General features: G+C 37.1%; 1 protein-coding gene across 14 annotated transcripts in view; it reads left to right on the top strand.

The window, feature by feature from the left end:
- Nucleotides 1-25,888, top strand: part of LOC109068241 (plasma membrane calcium-transporting ATPase 2-like) — a 98,828-nt gene that overhangs the window by 49,560 nt on the left and 23,380 nt on the right. For 6 of the 14 annotated variants that reach the window (XR_006161058.1, XR_006161057.1, XM_042765808.1 and 3 more), the window contains 11 exons: nt 5,624-5,881; nt 10,646-10,771; nt 11,323-11,448; nt 12,698-12,730; nt 13,351-13,443; nt 15,222-15,263; nt 17,031-17,195; nt 17,299-17,513; nt 18,526-18,768; nt 23,792-24,033; nt 24,290-24,524. Coding sequence is in view for 11 of the 14 variants with exons in the window: in XM_042765808.1 (XP_042621742.1) it covers nt 5,624-5,881; nt 10,646-10,771; nt 11,323-11,448; nt 12,698-12,730; nt 13,351-13,443; nt 15,222-15,263; nt 17,031-17,195; nt 17,299-17,513; nt 18,526-18,768; nt 23,792-24,033; nt 24,290-24,524 (1,778 nt within the window). In the remaining 3 variants the exon portion in view is untranslated. Of the gene's footprint in view, nt 1-573; nt 772-5,623; nt 5,882-10,645; nt 10,772-11,322; nt 11,449-12,697; nt 12,731-13,350; nt 13,444-15,221; nt 15,264-17,030; nt 17,196-17,298; nt 17,514-18,525; nt 18,769-23,791; nt 24,034-24,289; nt 24,525-25,888 lie in introns of all 14 variants that reach the window. The other 8 variants (XM_042765810.1, XM_042765817.1, XM_042765818.1 and 5 more) reach the window with 5 other exon arrangements.

Here is a 25,888-nt window from a genome sequence, read left to right as displayed (position 1 = left end):
AGCATTCATACTCATCTCAATGGCAGCTGGTCAGGTGGAGCAGGAGCGTCTGAGAATACACAAGCGTCACGCTGCTGGCTTTACTAATCAGCACTCAGCTCCACACTAATAATCGTATTTGGGACCAACTTAAAAAAAAAAAAATCTTCTTCTTCTTATTATTCTTTTTTTAAATACTAATTTCTTTTCAAAAGACCTTAATGTTTATTATATTATATTATATTATATCTATATAATATTTTTATATGATTGAAGACATTTATGATTATGAATACATATAATTTTAGTGTAATTCTACTGTTCAGAAAACTGCATTTTACCATCGGAATGGTGTAGTTACAGTGTCGACCAGCAGGGGCAAACAGCCCAAATCTGACTGACTGCCTGAGCCAACATTAAAAATGCCCAGTTGCCATGGTTACAAATGACCTTTTGACCACATTCCCTCTGAAAACCATGAATGTATCAAACTGGCTGTATGTGAAGCTACTCTTCTATGACACAATCCCTCATGTTGCTTGTGTGTGTTTTCTGCTGCTTTGTAAGGTTTGTCTTTGTTGTTTTCCCCCACAGGTTTGGATGGAGATGCCACAGATCTAGATAAAAGAAAAGAAGTCTTCGGGCAAAACCTTATACCTCCAAAGAAGCCAAAAACTTTTTTACAGTTAGTGTGGGAAGCATTACAAGATGTGACCCTCATTATCCTGGAGATTGCAGCGCTGATCTCTCTGGGACTGTCCTTTTATCAGCCGCCTGGAGAGGGCAACGAGGGTGAGGATCTTCCTGTCATTACCCCCTTCTCTTCGTGTTTGATGAGGTGGCTTTCAGCTTTATGTGCCTGATTTCCCTTTGAAGTGAGCCGTTATTTCCTGTTTTACAATGAATGATTTGCAAAAGTAGTTTTTTCACTTCTTAATTTATAGATGTAATCAAGGGTTTTGGCTCCTAGCAGGGCTGCAGTTCTTGCGCCTCTACAAAGCCTTCACTTTCTAGGCTCCCCACAATCCAGTTGTCCTCCCTCATCAGTTAAAAGGAAAGTTCACCCATGTCATTCTAAACCTGTATGACTTTATTTGTTCTGTTCAACATAAAAGGAGATGTTTTGAAAAATGTGATTTTCATTGTTTAGCATTTCAATGTATAAACATCCTTTGAAATATCTTCTTTCATGTTCCACAAAGCAAAACAAAGTCATACAGCTTTAAACCAACATGAGGTTAAATAAATTCTGACAGAATTTGTATGTGGGTTGGGTGAACTTTAATGTTAAGGTTAGTTAATATTAACCAGTAGTTCAACAGCTGCTTTAAGCTGCTTTTGTTCTGTAGGTAATGCAGCCTTTCTAAAGTTTTGCCAATAAGTAATGTAGAAATATAATGCTTTGAAGGTGATTTGTGTATTTGTTTTTTTCACTTTTTAAATAGTTTCTCATCTGCAGATGTGGACATATAAAACACTGGCATATATATTTTTTTCAGCACACGGAGATGTGTTTGAGTCAGAGGTTGTATGCTGCAGAAGTTTGGTGTAACACTGCTGTTATATTGTATATTCACAGTCGTCCCAGAAAGTATGTCTTAAGACATGTTTTTATTGCGGTACATACAAACCAATCCAATGGTTTGCCCTCAAATACCGCACAAGCTCTTCTCAGATCTAACTTCACTCTGAGCCATTTTTACAGTGACTTCTAACTAACAGATGTCAAAGCGGTTTTTAATGGATGTCAAATTCCAAACATTCCCTCATGCCACTAAATCTGGCGCACATTGCATCTTATTCTGGCCAAGTACAGAGAAAAGCATTTGACTGACATGCAGAGCGAGAAACCGCAGTTAGTTTAGTTTTTGATATGCTGTTTACAGACAGATTTATTTCAAAATACATGCTACCACTATATCAGAGCAACTATCAACACTAACCACAGACAATCACTGACGTTTTTCCTTTTCAACATTATGGCTTTTTTTTTTTTTTTTTTTTTTTGATGAAAAATGAGTTTGTCTTTCTTTGCAATAAATGACTTTGTATTTTACATGCAGTGACATTCAGACATTTTGAAGTGTGGCTGAAGTGTCCAAATGCACCAAAAAAGTCACCTGGAAATGGTATCATCTAATTTAACTGAATCCATCACTGAATCCACCTAAATAATTTTATTTTTACCAACAGAACTCATTTTATGCATTAAATCAGGTAGAAATATGTCTTTAAGGTAACAATTGCAAGTTACCACTGTTTACAGTTTACTATTTTAGGTTGCTTTGTGTTTATATTATATAAGTTATATATAATATCTAGACCTGTTTTCTTTACTGGACGTCTGATGGCTGAACAGCACAGTCTCCATCAGCAGTGGTCAGCAGCTCTTGTCAGCGAGCATGACTGTGCATTCAGAGTGAGGGAATCCAGTGAAAGAACGCTCTCCAGGCCTCTAGAGTTAATGAAGTGTGCTCTGGAAGAATAACCTTTAGGTGAAGGCCATACATCAACCTGCTGGGCCATAAAATGTGCAATGAGCTCAAAAACATTAAAGCAGCATAAAGAAGCGAACAGAATGCTGAGCAAGGGTTATCAATCACGATAATGCTCAAGGATTCAGTTACTCCAGGAATGGAAAAAGATCTTTTATTCCAGTGCATTCAGTGTGATGGAACAGTCTAGACAGTCTAAACTCCTGAAATGCTGCTGAATGATTTTCATGTTCATGTAGCCAGTTCATGTACAGTCAAGCGAAAAAGTGTTCTGGTGTGAATCAGGAGAGAAATCTGCACAGATTGAGCACCATTTAAACAGCTCTAAACAAATATGTGACTGGATTTTGATCTTGATTTTTGGTGTGCAGGAGATGGACTTTTTCACCGGTGGAAGCGTTATTATGGGTTATGGACTCATATTTTAGTTAAAAACATCTTAATCGTGGATTTGTTTCAGCTTAATATATATTATATATATATATATATATATATATATATATATATATATATATATATATATATATATATATAATATATATATATATATATATACACACACAAGAATAGTTTAGACATTTTAAAACTTAACTTATTTATTTGTTTATTTTCATTTTCATTCTTTTTCTTTCTTTCAAAACGGAAAGAGTCCAAATGATCTTCTGTGGTGAAATAAGTGCTAATTTAGCTCGTGGATCCTGCAAATTAATGAGCTTGTGTGGTGAAGTCTGAGGAGTGTGTAGCAGCGCTGGCTGTTATCTAAGGGCCGCTCAGCACCGCGGACAGCTCCACACTCACAGCACACTGTGAAGCGCTTTGCTGCTAAATCTACCGAAGAGATCTGCACAGCCCTGTCCCTGCACCGCCATCAGGAGATTCCATACTGCAGAGGCTAAAAATAGACCTCTGAAACCCACGCACACTGGAGTTTAGCAATATTCATTAGTGGGCGGGAGCAGATTTAAAGGTGCAGTTCACCGAATAAATTTAAATCAATAATCAATAATTACATGCCATCTTGCTGTTTCAAAACCATTTTTTTTTTTTTTTTTTTGATCAAGATATTTGTGGATTTAAATTGACATAACTGTCCACCTTTTATGGATGGTAGTTACTAAAGAAATAGAGCTAATTTACATTTAAACTAGTTAGGTGGGCAAGTTATCTACCTCCTGTACATAAATTGCTATATTAACTGCGCAAAATAATTAAATGGTTTGGTTGTCCATATGCAGACTCAGTAAATACTGACTCAGTATGCTAATAACAATGACAGTTATTTAATAAAGAATACATTTTCGGTTATCCACGGTTGAACAAGCTGAGGTAATAATCAACCATGTCACAAAATTCTCTTCTCTCTACTACAGAATGGGCAGTTCATCCTTTTTTTCCCCATTAATTAATTTACTTATTTATTTATTTACTTATTTAAATGAACTGATTAAAAAATGATTTAAAGAGTTTGATTTTTTTCCCTGTCATTTTCTGTCATCTTTATTTATAGCAGATGATTTAGTGAAAGGCTGCTGATGTTTTGGACTAGTTCATGTACCAGGAAAGTTCTACTTAAATTATGTATAATATTACAGTGTTTTATGTTTATAATGAAATTGTTCCCTTTAGAAGATTAATGTAGTTAATTAACAGTAGCTTTTCTGTAGCTTAATTACTTTCTAAGTAGCTTGTAGCTTTACTCAGATATTGCACATTGATATGGATAATACAGCTGCAGTGGACTTTTAATGATCAGTAACAGTGCGGCAGTAAAGAGGGTGACAGATGTGCTGAGACGAGCCTGTGGACACCAAGATGCAATGGCTTAACATGAGCTCCACCGTTTTCCTGAATCGGATGGTATTTTGTTTGTCCTGGTGTATTCAGCAGTGGCTGTGTCATTGTGACAGTGGACAGTGTGTCCATTTGAATTAATGCTGCAAATAAAGAGCTTTCCTGCAATCAGGGTGTTCCTGTGCTTACAGTGAGTGCGTCTGCTGCTTTATCCTGCACAGCTGGAGCAGGACCGGCCTCTGCTGTAGACAGACTCCCAGTGGAGTTACTGTAACCCTCACACTAATCACTCTGGCAGGAAATAATTAGACATGACCCAAATGTGTGCACATGATAATACAGATCGATTTTTACCACTAGATGCATTTCTGACAGGTTTGTAGTTATTTAGCCATGAAAATGTTACACAGTTCATATATGGGATTTGTCTGAATCTTTGTCAGTGTTTATCTAACATCATTCTGCTATTATATAATATGCGTTCAATGCATTTGCAGTAATCGCAGTTATTATAAATCATTGCATTTGTGCAATATTCTGCATGAGTGTGATTCACTCGAAATAAAAATACTTTAGTGAATATGAAAAAGTGGCTTCTACATTGCAGTTTAAATTAAATATAATTAACAATTATATCTACTTCCCGTGTCCCCATAAACCAAATGGTTTAAGCCAAAGTAATTCACTTATATATATATATATATATATATATATATATATATATATATATATATATATATATATATATATATATATATATATAGTATATATACTTTTATATATATATATATGTTATAGATTTTGTTTCAGATCTGTACATAAATTTTGTTCAGAAATGGCTCCAGTATCCTGTAGCTTTCCATCTCACATACAATGCAAAGATATGCTGAGACGTGACATGAGAAGTGATACTTTCCATGAAAATGGTACAAAATAGAGCCTAAAACTCTTTAAAAAAAAAAAAAAAACCTTTAATTTTTTAGTATTTAAACAAAAGTTTTATCTCAGAATAAAAATTATTATTGTTATTATTATTTAAAAATATGCCAGCATGTGTAACAGGGTTGCATGTTTTCAATTCACCTTCATCTCTTTCGGATAAAATTGTCACACACATGTTGAGAAACATGCAAGAAGCAATATAATGTGGTTTTTGCAGAAATATTGGCATGGAAATGTTTTAACAACAAGTCTGGTTTGGAAATTATTTACACAAAATTGTAAATTTACTTTGTTGATTTTAATAGAGTACCAGAATCGGATCCCTTTCTTCTGACTCCTGTTTGTGGTGGTTAATGGGATTTGTACAATGTGTGTTTCCACCAGTATGTTTAAATCTGGTCTTTCTCTTTCTGCAGCCTGTGGGACATTGAGTGCGGGTGCGGAGGACGAGGGGGAAGCGGAGGCCGGTTGGATCGAGGGGGCAGCTATCTTACTCTCAGTGGTCTGTGTTGTTCTGGTCACGGCCTTCAATGACTGGAGCAAAGAGAAACAGTTCAGGGGTTTACAGAGCCGCATCGAACAGGAACAGAAATTCCAGGTGGTGCGTGGAGGGCAGGTCATCCAACTTCCTGTGTCAGATATTGTCACTGGCGATATTGCACAAGTCAAGTATGGTATGTGTCCTCATTTATTTTAAATGTATGTTCCTTGTATTTATAATTGGATGGCACAGGTTTTACATGCAGTCCGCTAGCAGTCACATAGCACTACATGGCACAAGCTGATTGGCCTCTACTGATTCTGCAGCCAGTGAGATTGCTGACTCAACATTTAAATAGTCTGGTTTAGTATTGGCTATAAGGCCCTGTTTACACCTGTTATTAAGATATGTTTTGGTCAATCAGATCATAAGCAGACGAGGAAAACTCTTTTAGATTTGCTGTTTTAATACATCTCTTTTGTCCATGTTTAACCATATTCCTGATTTCTTTGAAGGGAGGGTCTATGGGTAGGTGCATGTGTAGGCCTTTTCTGATCTTTCATACTAATGAAAGTGTAAGTGAAAGTGAGCCAGGTGTGGTGACCATTACTCTGAATTGTGCTCAAGGGTCTCACCTTAGTCGTGGTATTGAAGGTGGAAGAGAGTGCTGTACATTCACTCCCCCCACCGACAATTCCTGCTGGACCTGGGACTCGAACCTGTAACCTTCGGGTAACAACTCTCTAACCATTAGGCCACGACTGCCCCATTTACACACAAACTTGAAAGGAGACAATGGAAAATTATGTGGACAGTAGCAGCTTTCATTTCTGCATTTTTGCTCTGATACCTACCAAAATATTTGTGAACACTGTGGATTTATGTTAGATTTAAGACTGATAAGAAAACATTGTACTTATTACATTTTTTTGACCTTCAAACAAAACGTACAATTTCAGCAGGTTGAGTTTAAATTGTGTTCTGTCTGGCTAACGCTCTTCAATAACATGTCTAGTAATGTTAAAAGAGCAGGTCATATGGTATTTTAAAGTGTCCTAATATTGTGTTGGAGTGCCCTACAACAGGTTTAAATGGATCTAAGGTCAGAAAACATTGTAATTTTCTCAGAATATACATTTAATATTAGAGTCATTTGCCAATGATTAGGAAATTATTCGTTCCAAGCAAGTTCGGAGCAAACCCCTCCCTTCCATAAGCCTACTCCGCTCTGATTGGTCAGCTGGCCAAACCTGTTGTGATTGGCACAGAGAGGAGTCCTTGTGCCAGTTAGCCAGCGCTACCATTGACAAAGCACCTTTACATAAAACAATAATAAAGTGCTCCAATCCGTTCTTATAATAATGACATAAAATACAAAAACACTTATGCAAGCGAATTGTGCCCACAGCTAAAGTTTAGCTGCCAAACTGTGAACACTTGGTGGATACGTTAGCCGAGTGCTAAACCAAAATATTTTTACTGTAATGTTTGAATAACGACAGACAAAAGATGCTCTGTCTTAACATTTAATCAGAACGCAGAACAGCTGTATCACAGGCACAGCAGATTAAACAACAATTTCACAATGATTTTAAAGTCTGTGTGCTAAACTACATTCTTTATTATTAAACGAAGTAATTAGAGCAACATCAGTCTACAATAATCAAAACATTCTTAGAAAATAGTAGGTTCACTGCAAACTACTTCAGTAAGACAGTGGTATTGTGCTTTACCTGGAAACCTAAAGCTGCACAAAAACTTTTTTTGAGAACTCAATTGAAAACGTACACATAACGTTTCAATTGTACTCACAGGTTGTGGTTCGGAGATCTTGTTAATTAAGAAGATTAGAAGCCAACGAAGATAAAAGCCAAGATTATAGAAGCAGTCCTTGATAAAATGACATGCACAAAACAAAAGTTTTGAATTGTATTTCTGTGGTATCCTTGAACACAGCGTCTTCTCAACATGGTCTAAACACACTAATAGCATAAGTGTTTGTGGGCAGGTCAGACTCTGTTCAAATTTCGCAGGCAGGTGGGGATTATGCAAAAGTGTTACCCAGTGACGTATGCCCGTAACAAGCAGAAGATTTGAAAATATAACGACTCATTAAGGTGATTCAGAACTGACTCTCTCTTTTGAGAGACAATATCTTTATTTATCATGCACATTTTGATTAAAAACTTTGCAGATTGTTTTCATTTAAGGATAGCTACATTATAAACTGCAAAAGAGAGATTTTTCAAAAACCCATATGACCTGCTCTTTAAGAATCAGGTCAGTAGGCAAAGAGGAGGAGGCCTTTAGCGGCTGTTCGAACGCACTCAACCACATGAGTGTTTACACTAGGAAAGAAATCATTTTCAACTACCTCTGGAAGTGGCTCAAAGTGGACAAACTCAAAATGTTTGAGTTTGTCAAAATGTTGTCCACATGTGATTGGATCGACAAAAATGTATCTTAATACCAAGTGTAAACACTTGGTCCTACAGCACACTATCAGAGTTCTTCTGAAACCCTCCCCCTCCCCCAGCTCCACCTGTCTAGATCTGCTACAGTATTTATGTAGGCCTATTCACACAGCACTAGCATGACTATATTAACAACCAACTACATTATCATTGTCATATCTATTAAAATGTTAAAACTATCCCAAGTGCTGTCATGATTGAAGTAACTAAAGTATATATTGCATAGTACAGTATATATGGGTGATTCTTTAAAATATTATGCCTTTAATATTATACTGTGTCTCTTTAATTACTTTTTCAGTTGTGTTGAAGGCTTTAATTTCCCCATTATCTAGATTTTTAACTTCAATACAATACATTTATAAAATCGGGGGAACTGTACTTAACACTTCTGTAATTGATATGGTATTTAGATATTTGTAAATATAACAAATGAATGTTTTTATTTATTTATTTTTAAACAGAAATTAATACATAATAAGTTTGATATTAAGTATTTTTGAGAAGTTGACATTTTCTGTGGTGTGACATGCTACACTCCATCTAAAACAATTTTAAACAGTATTGAGCTCAGTCTTTTTTTTTAATATATCATTCATGCAGCTTTTATGAGCTCATATTAATTAAGAGATTACAGTACATGAAATATTTGCACTAAAATTTATTTCACACTACCGAACCATTTAAAATGATTTATTGAAGACATAAATGTAATGAAAGATGGTTAAAATATTCTAAGAAATACTTACCAGTTACAATATCTACAATATACACATTATCCTTAAATCCTGATTTTAAAAAGTCCATGAACATGTTTCAGTATATAAATCTATAATATGCAATGTGTTAATCTATAATATGCATTAACATAGGTGAAATGGAGTTTTAAGAATTAAATTTTACATGATTCATAATTAAAGGTTCATCCATATGTAATTAAGTAGTCTGTTATCAAAAGAGCTTTTACACATGACTGGACATCATTGCTGTGTGATGAACCAAGACTGATCTGTGTCATTAATTACAGTTTGATTATGAGGGTTGGATAAGCTGATCGACATTTTCTAGTCTAGAGATTTTATCAAACTAAAGGGCTGTGCTGGTTCTGCAGTGTTGGAGAGGTTCCGGTTGTTATTTCGGATTTCCTGAACAAGTGGGAGGCAGATAATGTAGCTGTTGACAGTGACGGAGTGATCCTGTGGGTGAGAGCGCTTGGCAGGCTGGAAGTGGGGTTCCATCTCCTTGACTAGTACAGTGATGGTTAGCAGTCCCAGGCTTACCGTTATTTTTGAATATGTGTGGGAGTTGATATGTTGCATTGCAAAGATGTAAAATGAAAGCAAAATTATCTCTGAACAAAATTACATTCTCTTGATAGATAAAACAACAGAAGGGCCAAATACTGAACCCTGGGGAACACCTACAATATAGTGTTGCCTTATTGAGCACAACATACTGCAGCCCTTGTCATTTTCATATAGACTTAGTTAGGGCTGTAAACTCAGAAATATTGGAGAGAGATTCTGTCGTGAAATGCTTGACAAGTGCCATCTTAGAGGATCAACTGTGGAATTCTTTGGAGACAGCAATATTGATCCAGACTTGTTGTTTGGAGAAACTGAAGGGATTATTAGAAAGAACACAAAGGAAGAGCTTTGGAGATTAGATTCTGAAATATGCTTCATTTCTGAGCTGCTGAAGAAAGACATGTGTGCTTGCTATAGGTCACTTTGAATATCATGTACATGATGACATTCCCCCCAAAACTAACCCTGACGCTAATAGGCAAAATACATTTACAGTTTGATTAAAAAGACATTTTATTCCTCTGTGTTCTTTAATCCTGTTCACTGGCAGCTGTTAACATAAAGCTGTTTAGCCTGTTAGCAGCTGCTTAACTGTCCCATAGTTAATCGCTGTGCCAAAATAAATTGGAGATCATTAAAGACATTAAAGACAAATGAAGGTCATTGAAAGACATTATTGTGACAAACAAGTAAATCACTGATTATACAACAAGTGGCTCTAAAATTCAATATATTTTTTAGTTTTATCATTGATATCAACATTAGTTTGTAACTGAGTTACTGTAGCAATCAGTCTGTCTGATGTACAGTATGGCACACAGACCTCTTCTGCATTCATTTTAAATGTTTCGTCTACTGTATGTAAGACATACATCTTTGGTATATTGCTGTTTTTAAGCACTTCACACCATAAGTACTGTACTTTTAAAATTATGTTGTGTTAGATTCTTTTGCACTCCATCCAGCTGTTTCATTAAGCAGTACGTCTCCTCATTCATTTAATGCTGCTGCTCTTGTTAAGTATGGTTTAATGAGGAGTGTATTTGTTATGGATCTGAGTACATGGCTAAATGCATTTTATTATTATTTTTTCTTATTAATTCTACTGAATTTACATGTAAAATTGCCCTAATCCTTTTGAATTTTCATCCATTAATGCTGAATTTCTGTGTTCAGGTGACCTGCTTCCAGCTGATGGGGTCTTGATACAAGGCAATGATCTGAAGATTGATGAGAGTTCTCTGACAGGGGAATCCGACCATGTGCGCAAATCTGCAGACAAAGACCCCATGCTTCTCTCTGGTGAATGCTCACTTTACTACTATATTTATTTGAATGTTGTGAACTTCTGCACATAATACACATTGAAGTTCTACATTTACTATAGTGAACTGAATATCAGTCCAACAGATTATGTCTATATATTATTGGTTTAATACAGTCAGTGAGGTCAAGACCTCTAAGATAAGACTGAGCAAAACTCGGGACAGTCATACTGTCATGTGTTTGAACTAGCAGCTAGCTTCATGCTAGGATAATGTTAGCCAATAGTTCATTAAATGTATCTATTAAAAACATATAATGACACACTTTTAAGAGAAAACTTTTCATGTACTATAATTCTACTACATTTACTGAAAAGGACAATAGTGACAAACCAGTCCTCTGTGTCTGCTTCTTGGCCCGTTGATAACAGTCCAGTCAGGTGTGTATGAGGGATGGATGTTGATAGACAGCAGTCTGTGATGTCCGTGAATGACATCACACACTGTGTCAGCTGTGCTGTGGTCAGAGCGGCCTGCTATTATTTGCAGTTTCTCCATGACTTACTGCACGGTTAACTGAATCACCAGGCACCCATGTGATGGAGGGCTCGGGTCGAATGTTGGTCACAGCTGTCGGAGTGAACTCTCAGACCGGGATCATCTTCACCTTGCTCGGTGCTGGAGGAGAGGAGGAAGAGAAAAAAGAGAAGAAAGGTGCGTAACTAAAGCTCAGCTTGGAAAAAGCTTGCGTTTACATCTGCCCAGGACGCTTCTGTACAGGACTCAACATGCAATTCCTGCCTTAACTGATATGCAACTATTATTGTATAAAACATAATTAGGCTTAAACTGAATTTACATTCATTTGGATAACATAGTTCTCTCATATATATCATATATAAACTAATAAACTTAATGTGATGTATGTTTGCCAATCATGCATAAATGAAATAGGTAACATTTATGTACTGCAAAAAATCACACCATGGTTTATTATTAACTAATTGCATATAAATGCTTTTATTTAAAATATTAAATCCTATTTTAAAAATGCATTTATTGTAATTTCTTAGAATCTGCATAAATCTGGTCATTGTAAAAACAAACAGTTTACTCAGTTAACAAGTATAAACATAGTTCAAATATGGCTAGCTGTGGAACAAACAGTATTCAGTTAGTTAAAATGTATACGACTGAAACTGGATTTATTGATTTTAAATTGATCTGGTTATTGCATATTTATAACACATTCAGTCTATTAGTAAGCTGCTATGTTTCACTAATGCGTGACCAACAAGTATGTATCACATGCATCGCAGGTTTATAAGTATATTTATGTTAAAACAGTGTAATCTGAAAAGGTGGAAATTTTATATGCAATTCAAATTCATAAATCTTAAATTGAGGTCTATGTTGGAAAATCTTTGATTGTAAACCATAAAAACAGGACACCAGGGTGGGGGGAAAGGACATTATAAAATGTACTAAAAGTCAAAACGCCATTGACATTGTCTTAATTTATAATTGACAAAACTTTCTGAGTGTTGTCAGAAAGTAAATGTATTTATTGTTGCTCATCGATTTCATCACTTGAGTAAATCTCTAACTTAAAGTATTAAACTATGTAGCGTAACTCAACCCACAGGTTTGATACCTCAGATTGAGGAGTCTGTGTCATTGCGATTGGACTTAAGAAAACCCTAGCAGCACCCTGCTAAACACCCAAGTGGCGCTGAGTTTTGCACAGCAGAGAAAGTTTAATTACAAAAAAAAAAAAAAAACATGCTGCTCATTTTCTCCCAATCAGAGACTGCTTTTGGGTAGAATGAGTGCTGTTGTTTTCCCAGCTGCTGCTTCAGACTGACACATGAAAATGTGCTGTTTCTGGTCGGGTAGCATGTGCTGCCCACACCGTTTGTCAGCATAAGGCCTTATGTGTGTGTTATTCTGCAAACTGCCACAGGTCAGGCTCTGGAGGATGGCCTTCAGCTGGCAGGTAGAGTATGAATCTCTGTATCTGGGGATATCTGCAGTAATGCTCATTTATTTACCCACTAAACCCGCTCTGCCCTCCCAAGCCCTGCTTTAGTAACCGCGATCTTTCACTTAAAAAGATGCTCTTTTTAAGTATTTAAAGAAATGCATTTCATCCATGATCCTGCATAGATGATGATCAGGAGGTTGTGATGTAACCCCGGCTAAGACCGGATAGATTGATTGCGGTTTTGTAGCCTGGTAGTCTGATACCCTACAGCTTGTAGAGTGTTGTGATTGAAGCACTTGGATTTGATTTGGAAGCATGTGTTTATTTGGTTGTTTTATTTTTTTAATCACCTGTTCTTATTTCCTTAATTGGTAGTGAATGTAGCAATTGGAATTTTCTCTCAAATGACTGGTATCTGCCAGCTATTTGTACCATTGATCATTGTGTCGTTTTGTGCCTCGACTTTGTTTTGTCTACCATATTATGTGTAACCTGTCTTATGTTGCAGTGTTTTTTTCCCATCAGTGCCATTCTTTTAAATTTGCCTTTCAGTTGACAGCAGTATATTGAGAGATACTAATCATGGTAACGACGCTCTTAACCATGCTACTTTTGTTCATTATTATGGCTAGACTGCTCCCATCTCTCTTCACACCCCATCGCAACTATAGCTACCGATGGTGCAGCAAGCGCAAATGCCCCTGGTAATACCAGCCTAGTCAATGGTAGGTTGAGCAGCTCTCTGCTGTCCGTCCCTCACTGGCTCCGTCTCTCCTCCTCCTCCTCCTCCAGTTGTCTTGATCTTCCTCTCCTGCCGACTGTGCGTTCCTCTCAGTGCATGTCACCTCTAATTGCTCACTCCTTTTCTATTCTCCTCCCTCTTCTACCCTTTCCCCTTCTTTTATTTTACGTATGCCAACAGCAATTACACAATGTAGATTATTTCCAGAATAGTCGAGAAACTTAAGAATAAATAAAATAAGAGCTGCACTTCAGCTGATTTTAAATTCAGTCATTCAAGTTTCAAAAAGAAGATCATGACTTATTGTGTAGTGTTTTTAGTATGTTGGAATATGATTTATGACATGAGTGTGAATATGGTTTGATGTGAAATTTAATTGAAATTTGTGGTGTTACAACATGATCCCGTTAGTTTTCATTTTTTAAAATCTAGCATGCATACTGTTCAAAAGTTTGCAGTCATTTTTTTTATTTTTTTAAGGAATTAATACTTTAATTCAGCAAGGATGAGTTCAATTGATCAAAAGTGGCAGCAAAAACTTTTATATTGTTGCAAAATATTTCAGTTTCAAATAAATAAACTTTCAATTAATCAAAAAATCATTAACACATATGTCCAACATTTTCAACATTGATAATAATCAGAAATGTTTCTTGAGCAGTAAATCATCATATTAGAATGATTTCTGAAGATCATGTGACACTGAAGACTGGAGTAATGATGCTGAAAATACAGCTTTACATCACAGAAATACATTACAGTTTAAAAGATATTCACATAGAAAACTATAATAATGTTTCACAATATTACTGTTTTACTATATTTTTTATCAAATAAATGCCATCTTGATGAACAGAAGAGACTTCTTTAAAAAAATAGTACTGTTGTATTTTAGGACAGTTCTGAATAACAATCAGTTCTTGACTTCCAATCATAGATAGATAGATAGATAGATAGATAGATAGATAGATAGATAGATAGATAGATAGATCGATCATGCTTTCTCATGCTTTAGACAAAAGTGTCATATAAAACACTACCCATGCAGTTGCGTGGGTATTTATGTGACTGGATAAATCTGATATACAGTACACTATGTTTGGGGTTCTTCGTTCCTCTCGTTCTTTCAGCTAACCCTCAGCGGTGGTAAAGTGGCTCTCCTCCTCTCTGCTCCTGTGGTGTTGCATGGCTGGTCCTCCTGCATGTCCAGTAGTGTCGTGCTGTTCCTCTAGTCCTCATTGTGTTAAGTGTTTCTCCTCCATGGAATATCTGAACGACTACTACTTAGAATCTTCCACTGTGACAAATCATAGTGACAAACATAGATATGACTACAGGAGTAAAATGATGTACAGATTATATACACGTTAGATATTCCATGGCATTCCTGTCAAAAAGCCAACGTGAAAACACACAACTGAACTACTTTTGTTGGAACAAACACACATACTACATATATTTCAATATCAAATACATGTATTCAAGAAAGCAAATAAGTGTTAACACTGTAAATGAACTCTATGTAGATGGCAGCTGATATTCTATATCACTGATCAATTTGATTTTACTAAACCCATAATGCACCTCAGAACTTCATTATGAAACAACTCTATGTTATGTATGTGACTCACAATGATGTTGATAAATTACTCATTCTCTGTCTTCCTTCTTAATTTGATTTCACTGTAATGTCCATGTGATGAATGTTTTATCGTCTGCTTTCTGTTATTTTTGTCCTGTCTGTGGATGCCTTCATCTTAGGTAAAATGCAGGATGGAAATATGGAGAACAACCAGACCAAAGGTAACCTGCTTTCACTTTACCGCTGGTTTGAGCGCTCACCATTATTTTATTCCTCCTTTCCTTTCGGCGGGTTCAGATGTCAGCTCGTCTCTTTGTGCTGCTTCTCATGTGTGCGTCAGGGTCTCTCGATGACCTCACACTTCCTGTCTGTGTCAAAATCTCGAATCAGTTGAATTCTTAACTGAGTTTTTAGTGATCTGTAACTCTTTTTGCTCTTTGGTTATTCATTTGTTTACGCATATGGACAAAAATATCCAGAGGTTTCCTTTTGTTTCTAATAATGGTGAAAATGAATTAGTCTATGTATATATTGACAGCCGAAATGTATTTATGTATCCAGCCAGTAAATTACTTTTATTATTTAATACTTTGCAGTTACATTTGTCTATAAATTTGCGCTTAAGTTTATTCACATGATGGCTAAGGCATTGTGTTATCAGGTTTCTGATCATTTTCAAGTCTCTAGAGTTGCATGTATGCAAAAGATTTGACATTTTATAGTTAGTCCGTATGTTGCTATTGCACATATCAGTGCTTATCCCAATATGAAAAACAGTTTGTACAAACTTTATGTATGAGTACTTTTGATTGGGAACTCTGTTTGCAGTATAAATGGATTAAGACAGTAGATATTAAACATAACTTTTGTTTAATGTGACAAAGGCATAATTCACTGGTTATAGCTGGGGTTGCACTGAGCATCTTTAAAATGTGGCAAAAATTGCACAAGAAACATCAAGCAGTGTGTCTTTTGTCTTAAAGGAATAGTACACCCAAAAGTACAAATGAGCATCTCTTTTCCATTCAATTACAAAGAATCGTTCATTTAGTTTGCAACAGCCACTGATACAGTTAATGGCCGTTTCACTAGGATGTATGTATAGATAGGAAAGAACATCTGGTCCCAATTTCTGTATCATGGAGACTTTATTGTACACTAAAAATCTTGACATCCACTCTAGAGTTAATGAGAGAATTAGCTACATGCGATTCTGACTCAGTGATCCAGTCACAGGCTTAGCGGTTAAGAGGGAAAATTATCACTGAAAATGACTAAATGTCAGTCTGGTCCTTACACAAAGCCTCACTTCTGTGTTTGTTTTTTTTTTGTTTTTTTTTACTTGAAATTCCCATTCATTGCGATTGTGTGGAAAAAGAGTAACCAGCAAACCTCTTTAAGATTTCTACTTTTGTGTTCCACAGAAGAAAGAAAGTCTTAGAGGTTTGAAGCAAAATGAGGGTGAATGATGACAGAGCTTTCATTTTTGGGGTGGCCTATGCATATAAAGGCACTTCAAGATCTTTTGTCCCATACAGACTTGTTACAGAGCATCTGTCATCAGATCCCATGAAAAGGTTTTTTTTTTTTTTTTTTCAGTAGAGCAGACGTCTCTCAACCATATAATGATACCAGGATTGGTTTAATTGAGTTCCTGGCATGTCCCCTTTGAGATAGATCAGTGTAGATATACAAAATAACACACTAATTTGGTGGTTTTGCTGCCCAAATTAACTGAAGATTAATGGTTCTTTGCAAACATTGACTTCTGTTGGAATTTTAAATGGTGGCTAGTAACTCAAAATGGACATTCATGCATCTGTTAATATACAAAGAAACATGCAAAACCCAACAGTAGAGTTTAAACTGAAGTTTATTCTCTCACAATGACTACATGGCCAGTATGGTCAAGGTCCAGCATTACCTTATAGTCATAAGCAAAGGTCAGACGCCCCATAACCCACATGTTTTTCCTGTGATCATTACAGTGAAGAAGCAGGATGGTGCTGCAGCAATGGAGATGCAGCCCTTGAAGAGCGCAGAGGGCGGAGAAACAGATGACAAAGAGAAGAAGAAAGCCAATGTCTCCAAGAAAGAGAAATCCGTTCTGCAAGGAAAACTGACAAAGCTGGCTGTACAAATCGGCAAAGCAGGTGCTAGGGGTTTTTAAGTTGTTAGGAGGATCGAGGTTAGTGTTTCACTATCACAGAGGAGCACCATGCACTAATGTGATGTTTGCTGTGATCTGGTCCTCAGGTTTGGTGATGTCTGCCATTACAGTCATCATCCTGGTGCTTTACTTTGCAATCGATAACTTTGTCCTTCAGAAGAAGCCATGGCTGCCGGAGTGTACACCGATCTACATTCAGTATTTTGTCAAATTCTTCATCATTGGTGTTACAGTGCTGGTGGTGGCTGTTCCTGAAGGCCTTCCGCTGGCTGTTACCATCTCTCTGGCCTACTCGGTGAAGGTAAACTTGTTCAGCATGAAGAACATTTAGAATGTATCATATTTACATCTTAGAATCTAAATATAGAGCTGATTACCAATACAGCAATTTGGGGCATCATAGGATCACTTTTAACAGTTTTTAAATGCTTCATTTGTTTTTATTTTGCGAAATGTTTACTCCATTACAAAATGACACGTTAAACCAGTTGTTTATTATATCACACCAAACAATTCATTTGCAATCATATCAGAGATATTTTTATGAATGTTTATTTCATTTCCACTTGCCTCCAGCAGAAATGGACTCTCACGTCCTGTGCATGCTCTCTTTAAAGTCAGCATAAAATGAAAAGTGACTTAATCCATGCATGTTTTATTTTTATTTATTTATTTTTTTAAATATTTGACTTTGTTATTTTTAATAAAATGGCGTAACTCGTCGCTTCCAATAAAAATGACACTTCATTGAAAGTGCACTGCCCACATCTCAAAATCCAATCAACAACCAGTGCACAGAACCAACTGTGAGCAATATGCTGTGTTCATGCCATGTTCAAGTGACCATATTTTGTGTTTTATGACTCCACATACTATGTCAAACATATAATTACAAATTGGAAACACTGAATTTCATGAAAGCATTGAACTGCCTCACTTGATATTAGTAGAGTCACATAAAAACAACCAAAATGGCAGCAACTTCAACAGATAAAGATCGTTGTGTAGCTATTATATCTGCACGAAAGTATTTTATTACTAACAAAGCCACCTATGGATCTGTGTTGGTATAATGGCCATTGAAATAGAAATGAATGTTCTCTGTCTGCATGTGTGAACATTAATTCCAACACATTAGTTAAGTTCCTCAAGAGATAGCAGCCTTTTTATGTCCCATTTCAGTTAGAAGGATGTTTATGTAGACAAGTACTTATAGGTAGTGGACTGTGCAGTTTTTATTCATATCCAGAATGTTCTCTCAAGATGTTGTATTAGCTAGTTATCTGTATCTGTATTTTTGTGTCTGCTGATAGAAAATGATGAAGGATAACAATTTGGTACGCCATCTGGATGCTTGCGAGACCATGGGCAATGCCACAGCTATCTGCTCAGACAAGACTGGCACACTGACCACCAACCGAATGACAGCAGTGCAGTGTTATGTGGGCGATGTCCATTACAAGGAGATTCCAGACCCCAGCTCCATCCCACCCAAAACTCTGGATATACTGGTCAATGCTATATCCCTCAACAGCGCCTATACTACTAAAATACTGGTAAGACATAAAAAACTTTGGCTATTTGGCTAAAACTGGTGTTATTTCAGCAAAAATAGCTTTGCAACTATAGACCTTAATGTTAATGTATAAGCAAAAGTTATTACTTGTGTGCACTTCCTGGCCAAAAAAAAAAAAAAAACCACACAATCTAATATTTGTTGTACCTCCTTTATTTTTTGATTGCATTGTGCATTCATTGTGGCATTGTTCCAACAACCTTTTGTAACATATCATGTTCCCTGAACAACGCCTTCACATTTTGAGTCAGATGAATCTTGGCATTGTCACCCTGGATTTTGGCCATGAGTATGTCTTCCAACATGGTTGTTAAAGAAATTAAAAAAAGTTACACACTGCATTAGATATAGTTAAACTAATTATTGCCAAACATATGCCAGAAACATAGTCATTTAAGTCAAGTGAAGTCAATTCACTTCTATTTCTATAGTGCTTTATAAAATTGGATTGTGTTTCACGTTTCACAATGAAAAACAGGAAATTAGGTCAATCAGTTATAGAAACTCAACTATGGAGACAATTCAGATTCTTCTGTAAAGCAGCTCAATAGTGGCAATAGTGTCATTATCTGGCTCAGTTAGGTTCATTGTTGGATTCAGTGGTAATCACTGCAATAATGTTTTTGACCAGACAGTTACCTTGAAAGACTGGTTGTGTCAGTTTCTATTAATTGAATAATAACATTCAGCATCACAATGGGAAAGTGATATCTATAAATTCCAAAGGTGGAAAAAACTCACAAACCTTCAGTGTTTGTTCAAAAGAGAAAAATATTTTTTTCCAAATGATCAGAAAACACTGAAGGGGTCCTACATAGAGTAACCCACCGATGAAATCCTAACTTATTGGAATTAAGACTGTGTTTGCATTAGGCCTTTTCTTTTGTATGTTTCCATATGTGCTGTGTGTTCTTTGAGGACCAAGAACGCAGCAGAATAATCACTGTGTGTTTTGGAGCGCCAGTTTGGGTTGGTTTCCAAAAATGAACAGTCTGCAAGGATACAGTTGAGACAATGAGTTAAAAAAAAATAAAAAATAAAATTTGATAATCACAACATGTGAGTTTCTCGTGGTTCTGGGAGCTGGAATCAGGTCTGTTCTGTATCTCGGTTTAAGATGCCTAGGAGCTGAGAGCAGCCCCTTGAACGCCTTCTCCCAGCACACTTACACTACTTACAGATCCCGTCCCTGGAGACCAGTACCGAGAGCTTTCATTACCATACAAAGCAACACCTGGATAAGCATATCATTCCAGACATCTTGTTTTAACATAGACTCTTTATCCCTGGAGAGATCTCCAAAGTTACTGTGCTTTGCTGCTCCATTATGTAATTAATGCAACAACTTCTTCTCACCCAACACTCAGTAGCTCCTTCAGTAAACTTTCCAAAGTCTACTTCCAAACTCAGTCCTTCTAGATTTACGTTTCAGGGAATTTTGTGCTCCCAGGTGAAACAGCTGCCCTCCTGTTGTGAAGCTAATTTGCACTGTTAAACTTTTACCTGTATTTGATTCAGATTTAGCATTCATAATTTAGAGTGGTTATGTAGCGTGTCTCAGTTGTACGACCGGCTGGTGTTCAGCCACAGAAGAGTTAGTGGAATCCTGAAATCGGAGTAGGACACACTGTACAGGTGATGCTGCTGGCATGTACACTGATACTTCAGCCGGTAGTCTGAGCTCTGCAGAGACTTCCTGTCGCACTGATCTCAGGTTGCTTCAACCACCTATTCCGTCAGACCTTCTGGCCCTCTGATCGGAGAGGTCGGGTCCGAAACTGATGTCATGTTCCCGGGCTCCCATCAATTCTTGATTGGAGGTTACATGTCCGTATGCAGCGGTGTGTGTGTGTGTTTGAGGACTGTTCAGTAGGTCATCATCTGTAAGCTCTGGATTCTTAGTTACACCAAAGACAGATGCAGTTAGCCCTTCTTGCATCTTTATCACAAAGCATCAGTTAGCAATTGACACATTGTTGCATGTGCTTTATTCATGATCGATGCGTTTTTTAATTTTCTCATGAACAGGTCCAAAATGTTTAGCAAAGTGGTGAATGTCCATTCAGTGACTCCACACAGACTCTCTGGTTTCTGTTATCCAGATGATGAACAACTCTACGTCTAGAACCATAAGATTCCGTTTAAATGCCTGTTACCTGCAATAGAAAGGTACCGTGGTACGTGAATATGGTCATCATTCAGTACTGTGGTAAGACATATCCAGGATGTCATTTTATGGTCCTGGGACAACATTCCTCTCAAAGAGACATAGTACCAACCCAGTCAGAACAATCTGGAATGGCTTTCAGTCAGGACCGAATTTGCAAAGTCTCAGTCTCCTCCATAATGTATATTAGGGATGGGCAACTTTGGTCCTAGAGGGTTACTGTCCTACAGAGTTTAGTTCATTCAAGCAAACTAGTGTTAGGTCCAAGTCCACCTTGTTGAGACCAAGTCTTAAACAATCGAGTTTGAATTTGAGACATTTAGTAATGTCTTGCTATCTTAATTTTATCTTTACTTATTTTATCTTTCATGTCCAAAATGTCAGAGTCTATAATTTTTCAAACACACCAACCTATAATTTTCAATCTTCAATGCTGAAGATGTAGAGTAGATTTCTCAGGTGTGTTTTATTAGGGATTGAGTTAAAGTCTGCAAGACAGTGGCCCTCCAGGACATGGGTTCTTGATACCATTTGAAACCATGGTTTTGTGAGGGTTATGCTTAGACAAAATGTCTACCACTACTCATGTGTAGAGTAGTGGTCCTTGATGCCAAACCCAGAGTCAAGTCTGGATTCAAGTGCAATTATGAATGAACTCTGACTTGGGTAAATTTTGTACTCAGACTTGGCACAAAATAAGGAACAACATAAAATTAAGATAACACATTACTCGAACTCGGACATGGATTCAACTCGGATCCAACAATGGGCATATGCTGCAAGGAATTCTGCCCTGTGAGACTTCTCTGTAAAACTAAATGCTATTTTGGGAGTCATTTTTCATCGCGCACAAGACAAGGTGAAAAATCTCACTGTCTTGTGTTTGATAAGTTGTGACTCATTTTGGGCAAAGTCATTTGTCCGGCTGCAGCCTCTCCATGTGGCTCAGGGTCTCTGCCAAAGTCTCTCTGCGATGCCTTGTGCTGCCACTCATTCACATAGGCCAATCAGCTTTGGCAAGGCACTCACCTCATGGCCTGAGGCAGGGGCTGTCACTGTCAGGGTAGGTAACGCTGTGAAATCAAAGAGGTACTATGAAAATGACCTTCTAGGGGACACAAGAGGGCCTCCGCAGCTCCTGCAGCAGGAAGGAGAATAGATCGAGGGACCATGTGGAGCATAGGAGCCGAATAGGGCCGTAAAGAGGAAGTAGTGCTGCCAGTGCATGTTTAGCCATATGCCGTGGTTCGTAGGAGTGCGTGCTGACCAGGGAGAAGACAGCTGTTCAGGAGAGATTTGCATCCTCTCCGAGGGGTGCTATGAAATCCGCATCAAATGCATGAGCAGTCTTGAATGACCCTGGTGAGCAAACATAACATACATTTTTAATGTAATTTCTTCCCCTGAGGTACACTTAGTCAAGTTAGTAAAGTTCTTGTGGCAAAAACATAATTTAGCTTAAGTCATTATTTAGTTTTCCCACCCACTGTCTACCCTGGGAATTAAATGGTCCAGTTTCGATTACCCAGTAGGCCATTGACGTGTAAACCAGCCAATCACATGTATCCATTTGTCTGATGTCGGAAAGTTGTAAGACAAATCAAAATGTGGAACCTGTACACCTGCGTTTTTGCTGAAATGTCTGATTTTCTCAGTTACAGCTTGCAAAAACTCCATTGCAAGAACATTAGGAGTCATCTTGCGTATGCTACAGTACATTGCAGTGCAGCACTCTTGCATGTTGGGTCCTGTCAAGCCTAGCTATGAGAAATGCTGGAAAAGTAAATCAGAAAGTGAATTCACAATCAAGGTCTCTATGGGCACTTCAGCGTTTCTTCTGATAAATAAATAAACAGATGATGAAATTAAATTCCCTGAAGTAATTCTAACATGGTATTATTTGCTGGATAATGTTCAAGCAAACTGCAGACAATGAGATTTGAATTGGTTTTGTGATCTGAAATTATTATGGTCCTTTTGTTTCTTTGCGTTGGAAGCTTTTTCAGGCTTTCCGACTGCATGTTTATGTAGGCACTTGTTCTTTGAAAGACAATTTGGATCACATGTAGAGTAACATGAGCCTTTGCAGACAGTTTATTAATACCAGTAATTAATACCAGGAAAGTCATAGTGTTGGTTATATTTAGGTTTTAGTTTAGGGTCCTGTTTTCTGTTGGACACATTGCATCTTTGCAGCATAAAGGAAGCTTTAAATGAAAGCAAGAAGGAAAAGGCAGATAGCACTTTAACATGCTTGAATGGAAGAGCAAGCTGTTTTTGGTATGTTAATATATATTGCAAGTTCTTAAAAAAAATGCAGTTTGAACTCAAAGTGACAATAAGAGATTTTTTTTTTTACTTGAATTTAATGTTTAGTATAAAGTTTACCAAAAGAACCAACATTAATGCACACCTAAGACTGGATTTACCTTCAAACCAAAGTTTGAATGGAGTCTGTTAAGTGCTTCATGCTGAATTAACTGCGGATGCTTAATGCTTTAATGTTTGAGATTTATAACAAACCTAAACCAAGAATATTAATACTGAGCTGCTGCACAAAGCAATATATAAAAAAGTAAAAAAAAAGAAAAAGTACAACATGACCTGTTCTCAGCTGTTAACAAAGAAACTTCATAAATGACCTCATCAAACTTATCAAAAGGATTTATTTTGCTCAAAGCAGCATAGCTCACCATGTGTGCAGGTTGCTAAGCAATGGTTGCTGTTACCTGTAGACAGGTGGTCAGTTATGCGACCGTTAATGAAAAGAGTGCACTATTTAGCTTGTTACTATGCAGCAGCTATCTGAATCCTCTTTGGCTTTCTACTATCCCAGCCTCCAGATAAGGAAGGAGGTCTTCCCAAACAAGTGGGCAACAAAACTGAGTGTGGCCTACTGGGACTGGTCCTGGACCTGAAACGAGACTACCAGACCATTCGGAACCAGATCCCAGAAGAGAAACTCTACAAGGTGTACACGTTTAACTCTGTGCGGAAGTCAATGAGCACCATCATCAAGCTTCCAGACAGCAGCTTCAGAATGTACAGCAAAGGAGCGTCCGAAATCGTCCTTAAAAAGTGAGCGCCTTTCATCTGCTCTCTGATGCTTCAGCTCTAGTTCCTGCAATTTTTCATAAAAGCATTTTCATGTCTCAACAGCAGATGGAGGGACATTATGTTGAATTACTGTAGCTTCATGTGCCTGGAATCATTTAGATTTGCTCTTTGTGGAATAACAAAGTCTGAAATTGCTGTAATGAAGGGAATGTGCATAATGCTGCAATGATATGACCTTGTTTCATGTGAAGGGGTGACTTTGGTGTGTTCGCTTCAGGTGTACTCGCATTCTGAACGAGGCGGGCGAACCCCGTGTCTTCAGACCGAGGGACAGAGATGAGATGGTGAAGAAAGTAATCGAGCCCATGGCCTGCGAGGGGCTTAGAACCATCTGCGTGGCCTACCGTGACTTTCCTGCAGACCCTGAGCCCAACTGGGAGGACGAAAACAACATTTTGACTGAGCTGACCGCAATATGTGTTGTTGGAATTGAGGATCCCGTCAGACCTGAGGTGAGAAATTTTATCCCATTTCATCATGTGGTATTTCATGATTTTAATTAGAAATTTTTATGTAACACATTTTATGCATGAAAACATGGCTGTAATGTGACCTCTGCCTCATCATTTACTGATTGTTCAAAGCATGTGCAAAGCCATATATTTTCAAAATGGACTACTCAGTAGGTTTCTTGAATGACTAGTTGGTATGATGAAACTTATTGAAAGTTTTAGCTTTTTCTGACCCTATTCGGATATGCTCCTTGGAGGGGGCCTTTAATTAGAGGCATTATTACATTCAAAAACAGATAGAAGTGTAACAGAATGCAGGGGTCTCATTGTTTTTTTTGGTCTTAACACACAATCTTAATCCTGTAAAGGCTAAAGACATGTGAAATAATAATCAGAAACATCACGTTTTGAACAGTTTATTGAACTTAACTTTCATATTTAATACATTAGGCTTTTATGGCTCATATAGAATGATATGGTGAGAATATAGAGCTCATAGCCGATGAGGGAAAACTTAGCAAAAATATGCAATTTGGTGCAGAATTTATTATTTATATGGTCAAAAAGAAAGATGAAATTCTGCTGCTTGTAATCTAAATCAATCATATCTTTATAACAGTACAGCAGATACTTGCACAAAATTATATGAATATCAGTTTTTTCACTCTATATCTCCAATAATATGTCTTAGTAAGAAGATATATAGATGATCCAAACATATAATGCAATGCAATCCCGTGATGATTGAGAGATGAAGAAATAAAGGCTCCTCAGAAGATGTGAGATGTTCTGGAGGCTTGTGAAGATCATTCCTCCGCTGAGGAACAGTGAAAGTAAAGCTTCTGGAAACAAACGCTCCTCAAAAGATCCGATGATCAGAGACGCACTGATTTTTTCTACAAAATGATTGATGGAGAAACAAGTAAAGCAGAGCTGCTTCAGTCCAGTAAGAGTTCATCTGGAAATATGACCAACAATATCAAAGTTATTATTATGTTTGCTTTATAAAAATCAGTAAGGATTTCACAGACAAAAAAAAAACACATGAAGCACGAGCTGAAGGGGGACGTTTGTACAATTATACTAAAATAACTTTTACATGCTAAAAAAGTCTAAATGATCAATCATACGACAGAAGATTGTAGATTGTGAGCAACAGGTTTCTCAGTGAAGTTTTGCTCGTGTAGATGACCTAGAAATTTGATAAGGTAGGATGTATAGGGTTAAACTCAACACTCAAACTAGTCAGCTAGTTGACAGATCTTTGGAAGATCCATAAAGACAAGCATAGACCACTAGAAACATTTCAAAGTTTTGCAATCTGAATCACTTCCTGGGTTGTGCCCCCTCAGGACACTCCACAG

Source organism: Cyprinus carpio, chromosome A11 (assembly GCF_018340385.1).
Source record: "Cyprinus carpio isolate SPL01 chromosome A11, ASM1834038v1, whole genome shotgun sequence".
In the NCBI taxonomy this organism is placed as follows: domain Eukaryota; kingdom Metazoa; phylum Chordata; class Actinopteri; order Cypriniformes; family Cyprinidae; genus Cyprinus; species Cyprinus carpio.
Note: the sequence above shows the minus strand (reverse complement) of the source record. Positions and strands in the feature narration are given on the sequence as shown.